Source organism: Ammospiza caudacuta, chromosome 7 (assembly GCF_027887145.1).
Source record: "Ammospiza caudacuta isolate bAmmCau1 chromosome 7, bAmmCau1.pri, whole genome shotgun sequence".
NCBI lineage: Eukaryota > Metazoa > Chordata > Aves > Passeriformes > Passerellidae > Ammospiza > Ammospiza caudacuta.
Genome location: NC_080599.1, coordinates 42,030,139 through 42,050,809, shown reverse-complemented (window position 1 = coordinate 42,050,809; position 20,671 = coordinate 42,030,139). Strand labels below are relative to the sequence as shown.

Here is a 20,671-nt window from a genome sequence, read left to right as displayed (position 1 = left end):
CACAATTCACTGTAACCCATCTATGAAGGGTAACTTGTTCTGTGCTTAGTGCAGCTCTATCACAGCACCCATTTAGTCTATAGCTCATTTACAATACAGACTCCTTATGTTTGTACAAACTAGGATTCATTCAATACACATTGTCCATGAAATGGACAACATTCCATTGGAAATGGAAAACATTCTCCCGCTGTTAACTCACTTTTGTAAGAATTTAGGGAAAAATGCACAATCTTTCTCAAAGTAAAAACCAGACAGGCAGGCATGAGGGATAAATCATTTGTCTTTTGCTTTTTGCAGGAAGGTGTCTGGGTACAAGCTTTGTTTCAGAACCTTCCATCAAATTACTATACTTGAATTCTCCTTATTTCTTTTGAGAAGATCCCACCCCTATACATTAGGAAAGGTCAGCTGTATTTAAATGCAATCCAGTCTAGAGCCCCAGATATGGTGAGATGCTACAATGCACCTACAATTAAGAAGCATGATTTGTCTTTGGTTAAAAACAGCCACCAGCACTATCCAAGTTTTGCAGATCCTTAAAATACAACTGGAGAGCAAAGCCATGTTGCAGACAAACAGTAACAGATCCCCTCCTAAGAAACCCGCCCATAGCTTCACAAAAAAATAAAGTAAAGTAACCCCAAACCTCTGTGAAAAATCCTCCACGTTCCACAGCTACAGCACCTGCAAAGCCTACACAATGACAAAGATCCTCAGATGGAACAAGATCCCTCAAGCAAACTCTCCTCCTCAGGCATCAGAGCCCTGACACCCAAACAGCAATGGCACTCCCCATCAGGTACCTGCACAGGGAAAATTCCTATCCCTGCCTTCATGCCAGAGACTCAGCTGAAAGCTCATTCATGCAGGAGTGAAACCTTTTTTGGGGAGCTCGAGGGGAGACACAATGAGGTCCCACGGGAGCCCTGTGCACACGGGATTTAATAAACCCCAGCCCAGGTGGAAGGGGCTCCTTTGCACCAGGCCTTCCCCAACAGAGACGCTGCTACGTGATTAAAAAATCCCCCAAAGGAAGCCCTTGCAAACAGTGTGCTACATCCCACGTAAAACTCTCCCTCGGGGAGAGGATAAGAGAGGGAAAATGAACCAGACATACAGACACCACTCACTCAATTTTAATATCTGAATGGGAAGTGCCAGATACCATGACAACAAGCCTAGAAAAATAAAAGGGGAATAAAAAGAAGCATTGCCCAAAAAATGTGAAACAAATTCTATAAATGCAGCTAAAGCAGATTATTAGTGATGGTGAGGTGACTACAAACCCTGGACCTTCACATGTCACTGGAAGAGAGCCACAAGGACCTGGACACAGTGACCTCAAAATCAAAGCAATACTCCCCAAGCCCATCTGCAAGCTCCCCACAACAGAAAGAAATATCACTCAGCCAGCACCTTGAGTCAGAAAGCTTGATTTTGCCAGGCAGTGCTAGAGAAGATAACATGAGTTTTGTCCTTTTCTGTAGGTCTGACAAATTTCTTAATGCAAGATGGTGTAATTCAGTGTCTTGATTTTCAGAAATGCTGAAGCAGTAGCAGTTCTTGTCTAAATTAAATACCAATTGACAGTAACTGCCATTTTTCAAAAATAGACACAGTAATTATTTTCACTTTAGAATGGCCCCATATATCCAGCTCCCAACACAGAACAAGATGGAGCACCCTCTGCCAGCCTGCTACTGCCCAGCATGACCAGATCCTACCAAAAATCCTACCCCCACAGAAACTTCAAGAGGTCTTCCAACACCATGCAAGTACTCTATTTTGTACTTGACCAGCAAGGTAAGACACGTCTGCTCTTGAAAATTGTGCCTTACAGACTCCTAAAGGCTCCTACCATTTCAGATGTTCTGCATCTCACCTGAAACAAGGCTTTGCTCTCACATGCAGACTACAGAGTCCAACCAAGTCAGCTGTGCCACTGCTGTGCTTGAGGACATGGACTAATGGCCTGCAAGGTTCAAGTGGCACTTTGAGACAGATGCTGCTGACTTGGCTGGAGTCTTCTGTGGTTCACATTACCATAGCATGGAAGCATTTTACCTCTGAAACACGCCTTTCTCCACAAACACCACTGACTTTTATTCCTGTTTTGGAGAAGAAAAACTGAAAGGCATCACAATTCCCAGGGTGAACTTGGACAGAGTAACACAGCCACTAAAACAGGGAGCTAAAACTGCAGCTCCCCCCCTCAAAGATTGGAACCTTATCATTGGTCCATTGAGAGTTGTGCTGGGCTAGAGATATCTTGTAAACAACACATACATTTCATGTTCTGTAGACTATATTATCCTCCTTTTTCTTTTTTGTTTACTTGCTTTTATCAAGTTTCTTTAAATGCAAAACTGGATTTTCAGCATGGGTGTGTTCGTACTACTGCAAGCAACTGATTAAATAGGTTTTGAAAAGCTACTGCTCCTGACACACAAGACAAGTGAGCTCCATTTCTGAACAAATATTTGGATTTTGCTCCCCTCAGTTGACATCTCTTGCTTCCCCTTCTTTTCATCTTCTCCTCCCCCTTCCTTCAAGGAGCACACAGCCTCTGAATTAGCAGCTGTTCCGAGAGGAGCAGGGCTGCACTCCTCCCTGCTTTGTCCCAGAACAGAACAGGGACTGTATTATAAAAATCCAGTGTTCTGGGGACAGGCATGAATGGACAAGAAACAGCCATGACTTGTCTATCCTAAACAGTAAATTCAATGCTGAAGAGATGACTTAAACACAAGAATGCAGACATTAGAAACAAACAGGCTAAGTGAAAACAAGTCTCAGTGAGAAAAAGTGAAAACAAATAGAACCAGAAAAAAATCCCCTGAATGATGTAGCAGCACATAAAAATGGTTATCAGCAATGTGGAAAAAAAAATCTGCAAAAGGAATTCAAGAAGTCACTGCATTATATTAACCACACACGATGCTGTAGGAAGCAGTTCTCATCCCAAACAGGGGATGTCACACTGGGGAGAAAGGACAGCATCACTGGACAAGCAGCACAGAAAGAATGGTAAAGACCACAACTCCAACAAGGAATGGATGCACCAGAGAAAAGGAAGGCAACGAACTGAAGGCAAATTTCTGCAGTCACGACATTTTAAAAATAAGACCCAATGCTCAAGAGTGACTTAAGATACAAGCTTAGAAGTGTTCAGTGCTAAAACACTAAAATATTGTATCCTTTGATGAAATCTGACCAAAGTGAGATAAAAAAGCCTATAGATATTTCAAAAGTGTAAAGACTATGACTGAAGATGAAATATTAGAAGTGCTGCTTTTAATATTGTTACTCAAAAAAAGATGAAATTACAGAAGGGTAGAAAGAATCATTGTCTGGAACCAAAGAGAAAAGGCACTCCAAGAGCACGAGCCAGCAGGTCACAGAAGAGGCACACGCTTCATTACAGCACATCTATCTTCCCTCCTGCACATCATCCCAAATGCTGGCACTTCTGAGATTTACATGAAAGTAGAAAGCAACTAAAAATTTAATACTGAACAATGGACCAGAAGTTGAGGGCAAACCAAAAGAAAGAGTGATTATTCACTGCTCAATAATTCGGCTTCAACCAAAGGCACACTAAGTTCAGAGTACAGTGAGCCCATACTGTACCACATGCACGGTTTTGGTGCAAAATGTGCCAAACTTGTATGAAAAAGGGCAGTGCCAAACACCCAGAGTAAAGGTTGTGAGAAGCTCCACTACAAAATTACGGCAGTGAGTGGTAGAAGAAGGGCAAAACAACAGAACCAGGAGAGAGCTTGCACACAGACCAAGGTTCCTACTTTGATGAAGTGTCAGAGAACTGCAGAGTGGAAAGAGTCCTGGCTCAACAAAAATCTTGGTTCATAGGCTAGAGATTTTAATAAAAAGGCCAAAAACATACTCTATCAATAAGAAGGAAGCAAGCAGAAAACATGGGAAAGACACAGCCAAGATCTGGAAAAGCCAGTGCACCAGCAAGCTTGGAATAATTTCATATAGAAATGGTGGCAGTAATGCTTCCAGTCTAAAGGAAATGGCAGAGGAACATAGAACTGGAAAAACAACAAGAATATGTTTTGCAAAACAAGCATATTAACCAGGACATAATCTTATACTGCAACATCAATATCTGAAACCTGTTTGACTGCAAACTCAAAAGGCCCTGGTAATTTTGTCATTAAATGATTTAATTCAGCAACATTTAAGGTTTTGTACCTCAGCCTCTGTCAAACAGCAAAAAACAAAAGTCGTAACAATACTAACAAATTTCACAGTAATTCAGAACAATGACTCTCAATACCTGTTCTGTATCATCAACAGCCTACTAATTAAACTCTGAGCTCTACTAACCACTTTTTCCAATGCACAGAGGAAAGTAATTTATTACAGACTGAAATACAAAATTTAATATTAAGAACACAACTCGTGACTGCAGCATTTTTAATCTGATCAGCAGAAACATAAATAAAAGCTGCAACCTGACAGCTAAGAAGGTTAATCTGTAATAGTTAGACTTACATAGATGACTTTACACAGCATCTGGAAAGATGCTGAGAAAGGTAAAGCTACTTCATCATATTCCAAAACATGCTACCTATAAAAATTTTGCTATGCACTGATATATGGACTGCAGGGAGCCTCACCATAAATTTGTTTCAGCTTTAAGACAGAACCTCCAAGAATTTTAAAGCAAGAGCAGGAATTTAAGTTGGGTTTCAAATGTTTAAAACATTCCTTTTAGGTACCTGCAGGTAACAAAAGTAATGAAAACCATTTCAAGGAGAAAATATTACGACTTTGTGTGCACATACTACTTAGTTCTATCACTTAATCTCAGTAATTTTTTGAGAAGAATATTAGCATGAATATGCTCCTCAGTAAATTTTCTCCAGCATAAAAATTCTGCTCTTTTCAAGATGGCAGATTTCTGCCATTGTTGGCTAACCACCACTAAACAACAGGGCAATTCCTGTGATACACAACTCTTATTAAAGGCTTTTCACAATATTAAGCGGGTAGGTGGTCAATGAACTTATTCCTTTTGTTTCCACTTTGGCAAAATACCTGACCTGGAGCAAGCAAGTGCCTCAATACTACCAACAACCAAAATGAAAGCACCAGAGCAGCCATTCCAATGCAGCAGAAAGCATAAGGGAAAAACATGTTACCAGTCAAGCTCCCAAGCTGTTCATGTTTGGGGCTGGGATTTTGGGGTTTTTTTTTGGTTAACACAAAGTGGCTTCCAGAGCAGGAAAACGTTTAAAGAAACAGAACTGGGCAAAGATATGCACTGGTAAATAGAAATGACACAGATACAGCAAGTAGGAGAACAGAGGAGTCTAAAAAAGGAACTGCTGGAGAATACTTCTTGTTACATGTCCTATCTTCTCATGCCCTACCTACCATCCTCACAGCCAGCAAAGTCAACACACCCCCTCCATCCAGCCAGCAGCTTCCCAGGGAAGGAGGAGGCAGCCTCATTTTTTGGGTCCTAGAATTCTGCAGCAAGAGGAAGGGAGCCTGTTGATACCTAACTTAAGGTGCTTCCAAATGTGTGTGAGCACAATTATCTGAATAGGGCAGCAGGGAGATTAGAGCTTGCACTGCAGGAACAGCAGTCCCTCTAGTACAGCAACAATTAATCACACTGGCAATGCTGCCATTTGTTTGCTTGCAGGTGAGTATGACGCAGCTTTTTGTCCATCTGCTTTTGCAACACCCCTTGAAAATCATCTAACTGGAAAAAAAAAAAGCAGTATAGGCTCTTGTGAATAAAAGTAATAAGTTTTTTTGCCCCTCAAGCTGATATATTCCACTGATTAAACAGATACTGAGAGTCATAAGAACAGCAGAACTGTCAGAGCAGAGGTCTGCCTGGTCCAATATCCTGCCTCCAGCAGCACCTGCAAGTCAGGTACTCACACTGAAATTCCTAGCAGGGACAAGCAGCAGCATCTGCAAAGTCAGTGATGGATCCTGCTCAGGAATCCAACAACATGCAGCAGTGAGTCAGCCAAAGCAGTGTCAGCGACCAAAGCCAAATAAATGGACTGGCCATGATGCTTGCTTTCTCTCTTCTCTTTTCATAGAATGAGAATTTTGCAGGAATGAGAATGTAGAGTGACCATGAAATTGTGGCATCACAAAAATGGGAAACACAGTACCTGAGCAAAATCTTTCTTAATAGATGTGGAGAGATTCAGAAGAGCCCAAACAAAAGTCAGGCTGTATCACAAACAGTTTGAAAAGTCAAAGGCTGCAGTACCCTATCAATGACTATTCCAGGAATGAAGCACAGGACATGAAGAGAATGCTGATGCAATCCAGAGATTTGCTGGCAAAGACTGTGCATCAGAGCAACTTCCAATAGCCCAGATTCCTGAGATAGTTATCTGTGCTGACTCTGAGCACAGGACTGCCAGTGAGCTGCACACAAAGGCTGCTGGACTCCCAGCTCAGGCAGCAAGAGAAACCATGTTTTATGCAGGAGAAAAGAAGTGGTGAGCAGTGTTAGGGGTGTAGAAAACACTCTCTCCATATATCCTTGTGTTTAACAGCAAAACTAGAAGTTAAGAAGTTTTAACTGTAAGTCAGTTTAAAACGGTGTCCTAAGTTTCCAAGCAGTGAGATTGAATTTCTGAAGCTTTCTGGAAGCAAAGGAGAAAAAAAATGATTTAAGGCCAAGCAAGACCTCCATGGAGTAAATATCCCAAAAGGAACTTGGCCATTGACAAATTGTATCTCATTTGACAAATAGACAGGAAAGAGGTTGGCTTGATCATGCAAATGGGTCTTCCCTCAAGTCACAGAATAACCCCAAAAGCAAAAATCTGAATGATGTATTCTGAGGGGATGGAAACTGAAAGATGACTTTGATCAGTTTAGGGACTGCACACAAACTGATGTAGCAGAAAACAGAGGAGAGGCAGGAATGCTGAGGACATTCACACTCCTAGGAGCAGCAGATCCCAATCCCGGTCTGAAAGTCTCAGGTTGACCATTCCCAGAAGCCAAGGTGAAGATCACCATGGCAGAACTCTTTTGGCCTAAGAGAAAACAAACAGCTAGCTAGGGGGAACTCAGCTGATGATGGATCAGCTCTGCAAGACAGAAGGGACAAGGACTCCCTGGCTCACTGATTCAGAGAATGAGCTACTGCAGGCAGGTCAAGCAACCCCGGTCACGAGTTTACTGAACACCCTCTGAAAGTCAAGAAGAAACTCCACATGCAGTGTTGGTGAAAATAAGGCTTGTGAAGAGGGAGAGCAGGAGGCAGATCACTTTCCAAAGCATTTGGACTGGTTTTACACAGGTCACTTCTGCTCCTGGACAAGCTGTGTAGCAAAAGCACAAAGGGAAGCAGGCAGAGGTGACAGCCACAGTACAGCTCACAGGTATGGCAGGAGGGCAGAACTCCTTGAGCAGCAGGGAATGGAGAAACACTGGGAAAATCAGCCTTGGAGCCCTGACAGGTACCTGGGTGTGCTGTCTGCTGCTGCCCCACAGGACCCTGCCTCAGCAGGGAGTGCCTTGCTAGTGGTGACAGTCTCCCAGAGCTTTCCTGGCACTCACATTCCTTTCCTCCCCTTTCTCCTTCAGCTAAAAGGAAAGAAAAAGTTACAGAGAGAAGCAGCTGTGCAAAGTGCTGAAGGACAAGGTCTGAGCTTCTGGAAGAGAGGGCAGAATGATCCAAAAAGGAGAGAGAACACTGGAAGTGAAGGGTGGAGTGCCACCAAGAGAGGGTTGCACCTGAGCCATTCCACTGGCTGTCCCCTGGCAGATGGCTTCTCTTCAATGCAGGTGACAGAAGAGATGGAAAAAAGGCTCAGAGCAAGAGGTCAGCAGACACTGGAAAGCCTCACAAGTAACTTTGTATCAGGAGGTCATGAGCTCAGAGATGCAGGCTTGTGCTCTTGAGGAAAACCACCCTCGTAATCCTTCCACACTGGGCTTGATAGGATGGTGATGGTATTTACTCAAACCAAGCAGCAAAAACTGAAGAATACTCTAAATATGCATTAGAGGCATTTAATACACTGCAGAAGCAGCTCAGGATTGAAATCAGTGAAGTGATCTTTTGCAGCACAAGGGCCATGTGCCTGCTTGCTCTCTGCCTATTTGCCCCAACACTCATTTCAATTGCTTTTTTCCAATAATCAAGAAATCAAAATTCTTTTGTTCGCCGGCACAGAGTCTGCACCAGGCGACTGCAGAGAAGTGATAAAGAAAATGATGGATGCTAATTTGACCATTCTCCTCAGTGTTCAGCACAGACATCAAACCACACAAAAAAAACATTTTAGAGATCCAGCACTGACACACTCGCTACCATTTCTGTGTCTCCTCCCCCACAGTGCTAAGTTCAGATACTTAATGCAAATGTTCATTAAAATAATCAATATTTGGGGATTGTCTTGAATCTGCAGCCCTTAAAATAGGATATGCAACATGGAAATTACGTTTATCTCTGCTCCAGAACAGAATATACTTCAGGAAATAAGCTGTAAAAATAACTAGGCTATGAAATTAAGATCAATTTATCAAAGGTCTTTAATAACATTCAGAGCCATATATTTAGTCCTTTAAAAATAATTCTAGATTTCAAATTTAAAAGACTCTGAAACATGTCTGGTTTTCCACATATCTTAATATTTCATTCTCTACATAAAATGAAAAACTAAAGCATAGTCTGTATTCCATCTGATGAGCAGAAAGAATTTTTTCTTTTCAGTTCCAAACTACATTATCTTAGACTTGTGCTTCTTTGGGCACTTGACTTTCAGCTGCACTAACACTGCTCTGACCACTCTTTCCTCACTGCATTGCATTCAACATAAAGAAGTAACTTCCATACAAATCTCCTTTACCTAATAAATACAGTGGGGCCAACGTACAGTCACTTCTGAAAAACCTAAGGCAATTCACCTAATTTGGTATTATTTTGTCAGACAAAAGAACCCTAGCTGAATACTTTGCTGTATAAATATTTTTCTTATTTCAGCAAATACCAAGTCTTTTGCTTTCAAGGAAGTTAAATGCAAGAACCCCACAGCTTCTTACAGAGATTCCCTATACAACCAATTTGAGGGGCACTACTAAATATGACCTTTAAATGCAATCAAGCCAAATGCCAGAAATATATATTCAATTTATGGTGAACACCACTGCATGAAATAATTTTCCCCCGTGTTCTGAAGGACTGCATTAATTCTCCTCTTCTACCAGAGCAATGAAATTACTGCTAACACTCAGTCCAACAAGATCTGTGCCAAATAAATGATCAGAGATAGTTACCACTGCTTTACAGAGAATTACTAAAACCCCTTCCAAGTCAACAAGGGAATAAACTACCTCTACAAGGTATTTTTCTCCTAAACCCTGTTATTAGGTGGGCTTATGCTAGGAGGCATGAGTGTTTACATACTTTCTAAAGAGTTTATAAGTCTTATCTAACATAATCCTTGCATTCTATAATCCTATCTGTTTAATGTATTTTGCGTGGGGAAAACTGCTGGAACCAGGAATATCTCAAAATGGAAGGCACTTCCAAAGCACAATCAGTGAACTGGACATCAAATGCAGAAGCAGCTCATGCTCAGGTTAGATCTCCAGTGATCTCAGATCAGGTACCTTAATGCTGGGTTTTCACTGTAAATGATATTAATTTGCATATGGAGCCTTTTTTTCCTTTCCACAGGATACTTTTGGCACACCATTTTACAAAATTATTAAAGAAAATATAGATGAAACACTGCCAGCCTTTGTATGTGAATTTATTTTTCAGTGAATATATGTTCTATCTGCAGCTTCTAAGCATAAATAGCTGTGAACTATTTCCCTTAAATAAAAATAAATCTTTTTTCCCCTTGACAAAGCAGCACAATTTCACTAATATCTCTGCAATTTCCAGCTTAAGTGTTTCACTTGCAGACTTGACCATGCGACAGTTACCTATTGTCACAAACTGCCTTACCAAGGGCTTGTTCCCTAGCTGTTTTTCCCATTTTTGCTTTGTGTCTTTATATTATGATGAGATTCCAGATCTCCTTTGACTCCAACCCAGATGGACCCATTGGGACCTCCTGGTTATCTACTCTACCATGCCTCAAAACCTCCAATTAAATACATAAAACTTGGCTGCTGCCAACACTGGGCCAATACTAGGTGATGTCTGCCTACCAGGGAAAGCTTCAGGGTTTTCCTGCTACTGCACAATTGCCATTAGACCCCAGAAATTCCCTCCTGGAGAACACGACCATTCCTGCTTGCCTTCTCTCCTGCCTCCCTGGGCATCACCAGTGTGCAGATAATGGCTTCTGCCCCTGAGGATACAGAACTTCTGCATCCCTTGCTTTCCAAATGCAGATGCTGAAATTAACGCTGCTTAATTAAGCTCCAAATTTTAGCAAACTGCAAACTTGCAGCTCTGAACAGCATGTTCTAGATAGAAACACACTAGTTCCCCATCATTTGGTTAAATAAAATCTGGGTCTTTGCTTTTTACAGCAGCAGCATTTCAATATGGGATTCTTACTTTACAGGAAAGTTGGAAACGTTTTTTTCCACATAGCACATAATACCAACTCAGTGTGGACAAACTTCTGGATTGAAGGAGCAGAACAGCCTTCCCAGGTCAACAATTTATTGGTTTCCATACAGGAATGAGTACTGCACGCTTCTCTTGTGAGAAATACTTTCCAGTACTGTCATAATACTGCATGATTTCTGATTCTGCCATTTTAGTAGGTTTTGGTTCTTGGATCCTATGCTTGAACATCCCAAGGAGTAAGGAGTAGACAATCCATAACTTCTAGAGAAGGCTACAGGTAAAGCAGTCAGTATTTCCTTCTGTCCTTTTCACTCATTGATATTTAAATTATACTTACAATGTCATTATTATTTCTGAACTGCAGTTTTAATCTAAACCTGCATCAGTACTATTATAAATATCTGAAACTCAAGTGAAAGGGTTCAATATTTGTACATAATCTTAAAGGAATTGAAAATTCAAAAAAAAGGACAATTAAAAAAACCTAAATCCAACAGAGTTATATTCTGGGCAGAGGAACAAAGTTCCTGATTACACATGCAAAGAACATCAAATTGTACCACACAGTAGAATTATGCAAACCCTGCCATAACTTAAGGGATGCACAGAAATCTTGTATCAATAAGTATTCTGCTTTACAACATTCCTGGATCATTTAAAGATGCAAAAGATTTGGAAGCCAAAGATTTTTGGATACCAATCATTTGAAGATTCAAAGAGGTAAGTTCCTGGGTAAATTACAGAAAAACAAAAAAGGAAAAAAAAACCCTACCAAATGAATTAAAAAATTAGTAACAAACATCCCCTTCTCCCACACACAAACTATGTCAACAAGGACAACTCAGAGGGCCAGCAGCTCTTACAGTATCTGACGGACACTACACTGACTGGATCTTTTGTTTGCAAACACAGGACAAAACAAGTTCAGCATTTCTTCTCTGAAAATTCCCATGAATTCAAGCCCTCTCCCTCAAGTAATGAAGATATTTGTCACTGGTTTTCTTCAGACAAAATAAGAAATAAAGAGCATCTGCAACACACTCTAGCTTAGCATTTCTGGTTAGTGCTGAGCCTCACTCACATCCATCTGAAGCCATAGGTTTCCTCCCTGAAGTCACCTCCTCTCATCTAATGCTGTTCTAAAATGTTTATGCCACTTAGCTGGGTTTTTTTTAACCTAAGTTCCTTCTCATTTTTTGAGCGCAGCTGATTAAACCTGAACAACTGGGTTGTTGGACGAAATATGCTGTAGCTATGAAATGGTACAGCAGGGACCAGTTTCACTGTTAATTTAAAATGCTAGAATTAATTAGGTAGTGTAAATGAAGAATTTAATAAGCACACTTTACAACCACAAGTTCTGCTTTTATTAAACACCCCTGCCAAATGAAGGCAACTATCTTCAGTCTTGTTTTTCCTTGTCTCATTCCCTTAAAATCTCTGCAGTGGAAAAAAAAAAAAACCCAAACCATTTTTGCTATTGCAACCCCTCCCCCATAATTAAAATGTATGCCTGACTTCCATCTCCTCTCTCAAGTCATTAGCATCTTTAAAAAATGCTACTGTATATCCTGCCTGTTCTGAGAAGCTACCAAACAAAACCCAAGTTTACGATTTTGGTTTTGAATACCAAATTAAAGGCTGTCTTAGAAGCTGTCATTCCTATTCAACTCAGAGCGGTGTACTACCAAATTAGCATAGTTTTTTAGTAAAGGAATATGCTTGTTTTAACACGTGCCTTCCCAAAGCGAGGGGGCAACTTCATAAACCAATTTTATTAAAAACTCCTACTACTGTTCTAAGGCTGCAAAAAGACTTGGAGCAGATGACTACTCCTGTCATTGTTTAACCAAATTTAAAATGAATAAGAGCTCAGGTTATGAATTTTATTGGAGAGATCCAGTATGTTTAAAAAGACTTTCTATGCCTTTTAACTCCTTGAAAAAAACATTTCAGAAGACTCAACATTATCCTAAAAAAAACCCCCCAACTTTGCAGCTCCTTGACAAGGGAAATAGAATCTTTTTCATGAGCCAATTCAATGCTACCTATCTTCAGAAATACATTTGAGATTTTCTACTATGGTTTTGCCAGGAGAACTATTTAATCATGATTTGGTTTATGACCTTTTCTATTTTTCTTGAAGCAAGCTCTCCCTACAACTTTTTATTCTGACTTTTTTTTTGATTTGCCTGATAATTCAGCCCAGCAAGAAGGAAGCAAACTTACAATATATGAACACAAACCAGACTTTTAACAGAAAGAACAGCACATTTTTAAAAGGCATAACAAAACAGAGCATGCTTAGCTTAGATTTATTAAAGCCACAAAATTTTCAACAGAAACAATGACAAGTCTAAAAGCAGGCAAAATCTAAACTGTTTCACATCTTCACTGCGGAAGCAATAGCTTAAGACTTCACTGGGTTTTTTTTTTTCAATACAGCTTTCACTGCCTGAAATAATACTTCTATTGATTTTTAATAAGGAAAAAGCAAAGAACCCCTGAAAAGCCAGTCATTCCTCCTGCAGCCTACTGGCATACCTCCATCCCTCCCCTCCCAAAAAGATCAGTCCAGGGGCCTAATGAGGAGCATGCTTACATGATGATCCAGAGAGATGAGCTGGCTGTGACCTCAGTGCATTTCCATTTTGTTACTCTCCATGTTCTAAGAACCTTAAAAACACAAACTGCTTCTGGCAGAGGACTGAATTTGATTTATTAACTCTGAATTCAATGTGAGGAATGAATATGCATCCTCAAATTCACTAATGTTGCACAATGCCTTGATAACAGGCCTGAAAATCTTGGCAGATGAAATTCTGTTTTCAAAAACGGCACAGAATTTGGAGCACAATTTTTTTTTTTTTTTTTGCAAATATGGCTCTTTTGTACTTGTATCACCTCTTAAAACAACACGTAGGGGTAATGTCCTCAAGGCATCTACACAAGTTTTTTTTAAAGAATGGTTCCTTTAAAGTATTTTAGTGATCAAAGATTTATGCACCTTGTATGGAAAGAAAAAGCACAGGCAAAAAAAACTACCCAAGAATGTGTCAGAAGATCATATAGCAAATTTCTCATATCTTCAAACAGAAAGACAAAAGCCTGGAGACGGAATGAAACAAAAAGAATACTGTTCCTTGCCAATGAAGTAATGGCTCTCTGTCCAAATACATTCCCTATGAAAACAACACTGAATATTTTAAATCTTGAAAGTTTATTGTAAGAACATCATCATGAATTTGAGGGATAGAGTAAGTAGTAAAAGCTCGTGAAACACAAGATGAAAATTCAAGCTAGGCACCCTAGACTCCTGTAGATGAGGGTTTCACTTCTGCCTGAAATAACTGAACTAACCTGCAGTTAAATTTTTCAGATTATTTTCAGCCTAGAAGAAAAACAAAGGCCTGTAGAAAAAAAACCCAAAGTAAATAAAAGTCAATTCCATTTTCCATCTTCTTTTCAGAACACCCAGAGCTGTGGCCAAATCAGAAGATTTAATGCAATAGATACATCATGGTCAACGTGCTAAAGAAAGCTCTGCTGGACTACACTTGTGAGGACTCAAGCTGCCCTGCAGCTACTGCCATTTGTTATGTGCCTTGTGTTCAACCAGAGCAGTGCTGTGTGTCGGGAAGTAAACAAAAAAGGAACATTGCATGTTGAAAAGCACTAAGCAGATCATGCTAATGCTGCCAGTGCAATGGCTGCCAGGATGTTATAGAAGCAGGTATGAAGATTTGCATTTTAATTCCTCATCTTCCCATGGTGCCTCTTCCCACAGAGCACATCCCCAAGTTGCCAGAAGAGCCTCTGAGGGGAGCTGACTCCTTTTTTGGAACCCTTTCCCTCCCAAGGCTGCTGCTCTCTGTGCTAAACATAACAGCACTGGTGATGCACTGAACAGCAGTGAAATTTCAGCTGCTCCCACCTACGGTGTGAGTAGACACACAACCCAGAAAACTAACCTATAAAAGCTGATTGTTCATCCCATCTTGTGCACCAGTGGATTCCTGGCTGCAGCAGCAAGGATGTGGATCAGGCCAGGTGCATCTGCACCCATCCACACCTCCTCTAGTGACAGTGCAGACCTCTCCTTGTTGAGGCAGCATCTGCCACGGGAGGCTGCTATTCTGAAGGCACCTACCAACGGGCGCTACTTCATATGAAAAAGGACCCCTGCAAACTAAAATGTTTTTGGGGACCAGAGTTAATTAACTACTATCTAGAGCTGTCTGAATGAAATCCAGAGCAGTGTGTCTCAAGTATAGCCCAGTGCTGCTCCAGAACACCATGGTCAATAAGCTGTGATGGACATGCAGAACCACCTCACTTTAGAGTGGTCTTAAACAGGCTGAAATTAATGAGGGGAAGCTCAAATGGCAGAGACAGAATTAGGAACCATCATTTGGCTCAAGCCATTCAGACCAGTCCATGTTAAATAAAAATGAGATGAAGAGGAAAGCAAGGCCACTGTCTAAGCTCTCCTGCAGGAAGCTGCACAGTGTGTTACACACATGCAGCCTGGCCATGTTCAGACTTCTCCCCAGATCTGTAGACGCTGAGAGACAAGGGGCTTCTCAGCTGCTCTAGATCCAGTGTGCAGCCCTGAAAACAACAGGCTTGCCCCTGAAGTTAGGGAATGCAGCAGATGCAGTGCCTGTGTTAGCACTTGCAATACAGCAGCACCAGGGCTCTGCTGACCCCAAGCACAAGCTGACCCTTACCAGGCAAACCCCACAACACCAAGCGCTTACCTGTGATTTTGTCTCTCACGAGCTTGCAGGATTCGATTTCACCAATGCTCCCGAAGAGACTCCTGAACTCCTCCTGGGTCATGTTCTGGGGTAAATAGTTGACTATGAGGTTGGTTTTGCTGTCATCTGTAGCAGCCCCTGTCTGCATGGGGGAAGGGCAGTTTCTACTGTTGCTGGAGGGTCCATTGGTTGTATTGGAAGTAGGGCCATTCGACACCTGAGGCTCCATGGTGCTAATTATCTACAGCAAAATAAGAGAAAGGGGAAAAAAAAAACCACCCTTAAGTTTCATAGATACAATAGCTATTTTTAAAGATACTCACAAACGAATGAGTAGGTAGCATTCATGGCCAATTTAGATACTTCAACAAAAAAACCCGGCTTGATTCCTCTGTTATTGTTGCAAAGTAGGTCATGCTAGTCTTTGGCTGTGAGCATATACTAAGATGCAGTTAAAAAAACCTTTTTTTGTTAATGCGAAGCTGATTTCTGCTTTCATCACGCAGCCATTTTCACAAATGTAAATTTAAACCACATAAATTTAATTATAATTTAAGGTAATAATCATAATTAAAATTATAGTTCCATTAAATCAGATGAAGTAAGTGTATGGCTCTATATGAAAAGGTAAAATATTTTACCTATTTAATAACTGTATCACAGAGTGCAATGACAACAACATTAACCAGGCACAGTCAATCTGCACCATGTCGTCACTCAGCTTGCCTTCAATTAATAAACTTGGTGTCCCAAGACATACCATTGACTGGTTCCAGTGATGACCTATATTCTCCACATATATTTTCCACTAATGAACTGACATGTCTTTAAATAATAGAGCCCTGGATTTGCAATCTTCACAGATACAAAGGTTTTCAGATATTTACTATAATCAAAAAGGTTTAATCAAAGAAAGGCTTATCAGGCACAGGTGAAGGCTGCAATTATAACAAGCACATCTGTCTTGAAACAGAAATCTCCAATTTTCACCGAAGAGACTTAAATAGACCTTTCCAAAAAACGACAAATAAGAATCCAGCTTAACAAAGTGTGTTGCAGGACAGTAGCCCCATTGTCACCAGTGTCACCCATCACGTGAGCAAAGCTGCCTGCATGTTTATCTGCAGAACACAAGTTTTCATCCCAAAACTGCACAGGCAGAAAAAGGAAGCAGAAAAACCTGGGTACTTCGAGCTTTTTCTATATAATTTGCCTCTACTGTGGGTTCTAGCCCACCTTCACTGTCCCCAGTGCTGCCAAAGGAAGGGACAGCTTAGCCTCAGTTCTGGATAAATTGAAGCAACACAAATGGTGGCTCTTGCTGCCTGCTGTGAGGTTTGTGATGTGCAGCTTCACTGGAATCGAAGATCATCCCTCAGATGGGCTCAGCTTCTCTCCACCAGAGAGTCAGTGATGCAAACTGCTGCCCCAGGCAGGAGATTCCACTGCCCACGGACAGCACGGGAGAACAGGGGGCTAAGGCACAACACACTCTGAACCTGGTATTCTGCCAATCCTGTAATTATTATAATTACTCAAGACTTAATTTGCTTTCTTTTTTAAATCCAGGGACGTACATATTGTGACAAATTAGGCCTGTAATTCAGGAGGATGGGGACACACACACCCCCCAAAAAAGGGGTGTCGATTCTAAAATTATCTGCATGAGGGTGGCTCAGAGTCTAAACAGGTTATATTCTGGCCATGTCTTTTTTTTTAATTGAAACGCTTCAGTGTTAGTTTAATGCCTCATTTAGGAAATAACCCTCTTTTTTATCAATGGAAATAAGTTTTGAATTACCATTATTTTTATTATCAAGCCCAGGAATAGCTACTTGGTTTAACAGCTTTTAAATAAAAAGAAGCCTTGCCACATTGTGCTTAACAGAGATGCCTTAAAACCACACAGCAGAATCATTTTGAAAATAAACTGCACAAAAATAGTCACTTCTTGAAAGACATGGGCACATCCAAACCAGAATCCCCCTGCCAATTTTACCAGCCACGTGGCACCAAGTACTGCTGGCATCCTTGGCCAAGCTGTGCCAGCCCCACACGCTCTTCCTTCAAGATTCCCCCTTCTACCCAGCATCGGCCATACTCCCTTCCCTTCTCCAAGCTAATTCCACCCATGTATTTACTCACACGTACTACTTAAACGCTTCAGATGCTGCTAAATCTGTTTAGCTCGGGATTCCAGCTGGAAGATCATCCTTTGATCTCCGCACCTCCGCGACCCCACGGCTCCGAGCTCCGCCAGCAGCCGCTGCGGGGCCGGGGTTCGCACCCCAAGGCGGCCGCGCTCCCGCTCCGCACAGCCCGCTCCTACGGCCTGCACCCGCAGCCACCCGGCCGAAATCTGGGGGAGAAAATCCCAGTTCCGACGCCAAGGCACAGTGAGAGGGTGAGTGAAGCAGCTGACATGGTTAACGGCAGCTTCCCGCCCGCCTTTACATCACAGGACCGTATTCTTCCCAATGCAAAACCCCACAAGATGAGCTGCGGTTTTAGGGACTGATCCTGCCCCCCTGGAGCCAGCAGGGACAGCACACCTCTGGTTTCAGTTTCAGCAGAAGCAGGACTTCAGCACCACTCACTGAGGAAGGTACAGCATCTATTATTAGCAACAGACTCAAAAGCTATCTATAGTTCCCCGCGGTAGACAATAACCCTGGATCTTTTTAAAATCTGTGAAAGAAAACAAAATTCCTAACTGCTTGGTGTCCTACTTAGGCATTTTGCAAAAGGTTTTTAGTTAAATTTTCAGCATTCATACTTTCCCCACCAAGCAAAGGAACAGAATTCAACCCAAGACATTTAACACATTCAGAACATTAAGAGTAAGCTGCTCGGTAAAAATCTGTTCCTGAACAAGTACATTTCCTCATATACTTCAAAGTATCTTGGCATAAACTGATTTTGCACCAGGTGCCAGGTTTTCTTCCTAGTTATTCTCAACTTCAATTAGGTTTTCCTGATTATTTAATAGTAGAACAGAAAACCAAGGCACTTATTTGCCCTTCAAATTATTGCCAAGTCATAGGTTACTGAAAATCCATTTGCTATACACATATTAAAAAAAAGATAATGGATAGAGAGAGATGTTGAAGAATTATGAAAAGCATTTCTGATAAAGGACTTCAGATTTTTTTTTTTACTGCATAATTTTAAGTCTCCATTTACAGAGTGATTTCTGTGCAAAGCAGTTCTGTAGCAGAGCTGGCGTTCGAAGCTCTCACAGGCACAAAGGAATAACACTTCAGGTGTGCGTTCTGACTCCTGCCATGAATAGAAACTCACATTAATTAACGGTAACCAAAAGGGAAGCCCTGGCTCTCCTCCCCAGACATTTGGTCCTGTCCCCGACACGCCCGAAGCTCAAACCCCGGGCAGAGTTCAGTGTGCATGCCCTCGGATGTTTATTGTCAAGCACTGGCTTTAATATTAAGTAGCTGTTGATTCCACATCAGTCAGCACATTACATAAGAGGAATATTATTTATTCAAATAGATTTCAACATGACAGTCGCTGTATGTTTTTTTTTTCCTCTATGCACAACACTAAGATTTAAATTTTTAATTCAATACCTGTACCACAATGTGAGTATTTTTAAAATCAATACTCCAGTTTCTAGGGCACACAGTTAACTTTGTGTTTTAATTACTGGTAATAATTTTTTTAACGTACAGAAAAGTATTGGGCTGCAATGAAATTCTACCAAAATACCCAAGAAAGCTCTAAGTCAGCCTAACTCATCAAGGATACATCTGGATATAGGCAAAACAAATGTTGAAAATTCAAGAGTGACTTAACACCTATGTTATTTTTTTTAAAAACAAAATACACTGTTATCCCTGAAGGTATTCTTAAACCTCCATAAGCAAGTAAATTCAGCAATATCTGTGCTCTGAGCAATATCTCTTTTTGTAGACCTTTTCTGACCCAATTTAGGCAGTTACTACCGGTCCTGAAATATTATGGTGCAAATGTCATGTGTGATGACAGTCACATGCTACTGGTATAAAGAAGATTTTATTTTTTGGGGGCAATAACTTGCCAAACTCCCAATACTGCCATATGATACTCTATATATAGGGTAATAGCATCTTTGAGGAATAAACTGCAGTTATTGCTAACAGACATTTGATCATTTAGCCACCAATATTCTAATGCTGACAAATACTATCTGTGGTAGAATTCCAACACTGATTTAGTAAGTTACATGTTTCAAATTGTGCATGTATTTCATCAGACTCCTGTTTTAAAAAAATGACCATATCCTGGTGTGCTACTTTTCTCACTATGGTAATGTATCAGCAAAGTATGAGGTATTTTAGTTTGACAGATTTCACAAATAAATGCTTTGGGGAAGACAACAGAAGCTTTGCCAGTGTTTTGCAAAACACTGCTTACCAAAAGGCTTGGTATAAACCTCTCCCACAGAGTATCTGCCACAAATACCCATTAGAGCTACTCCTACATTACTAATGTTTCAGAAATACTTCCATCACATCTCCATTGTTTTTTCAATTAATTCAACTAATTTCAATTTATTCCTGCTAAAATATTAGCTCCAACAATAACGCAAAAAATACCTGTATGTATAAACAGAACTATTACAATTACCAACTATTACAAGCTGGAGTAACTGACACTAATCTTCACTTATTACAGTAAATGTGTGACATCCATCTACCATTACAAAGCACAGTTAATGAATCATTTGGAAAACTACCCACAGACTAAGACAGCCTTATCTCCCTATTGCATGCATAAGCAATAGCCAATGGCTTGATAAATGTAAATATACATTTTTTATATTTACAAAATTCCTTCTCAGCAGTCTAAAAGAAGGGCTGCATGTTGAACTGAGGCTTTCACATATGTACAGCAAAAGGAGCTTGCATTCAGCAAATAGCCAGCATCCATTCCTGCTGTCTGAATTATGTATATTCTACTGACCATAGTCCACAATAAACAAACTAATTTTGTATGTATTAAAAAAAAAATATCACAAAAAATCTTAAGTGTTATTTACAGGCACTAAAGAGGAGTATTTCTAAACACACCAGAAGCAATCTCCTCCTAAAATCAAAATCTGAAAAAAATTCTAAACCCCAGAAAATTCATGCAGACATATCCATTTTGAGGATTCAGAAGTCAAAAAAGCTAGCTATGAATAATGAACTGTTCACAGCACCTAAATGCCAAGAAAAAAGATCATGGCAAATTACACCTCATGAAGAATTCATGAGGTCTAATTTTATATTATTTCTAAGTGTTCATTAATGAACAAACTCAGAACATTTTCCCATAAAAAAGAGTTTAGATAAATAATGCAAAGCTCTTACTTTAT

The 20,671-nt window shown here is 40.5% G+C and overlaps 1 protein-coding gene across 4 annotated transcripts in view; it reads right to left on the bottom strand.

Annotated features, from left to right (window-relative positions):
• ELAVL4 (ELAV like RNA binding protein 4) overlaps positions 1-20,671 on the bottom strand; it is an 80,271-nt gene that overhangs the window by 26,220 nt on the left and 33,380 nt on the right. For all 4 annotated transcript variants that reach the window (XM_058808499.1, XM_058808500.1, XM_058808497.1 and 1 more), the window contains exon 2: positions 15,316-15,556. In XM_058808499.1, the coding sequence (XP_058664482.1) occupies positions 15,316-15,556 (241 nt within the window). The remainder of the gene's footprint in view (positions 1-15,315; positions 15,557-20,671) is intronic.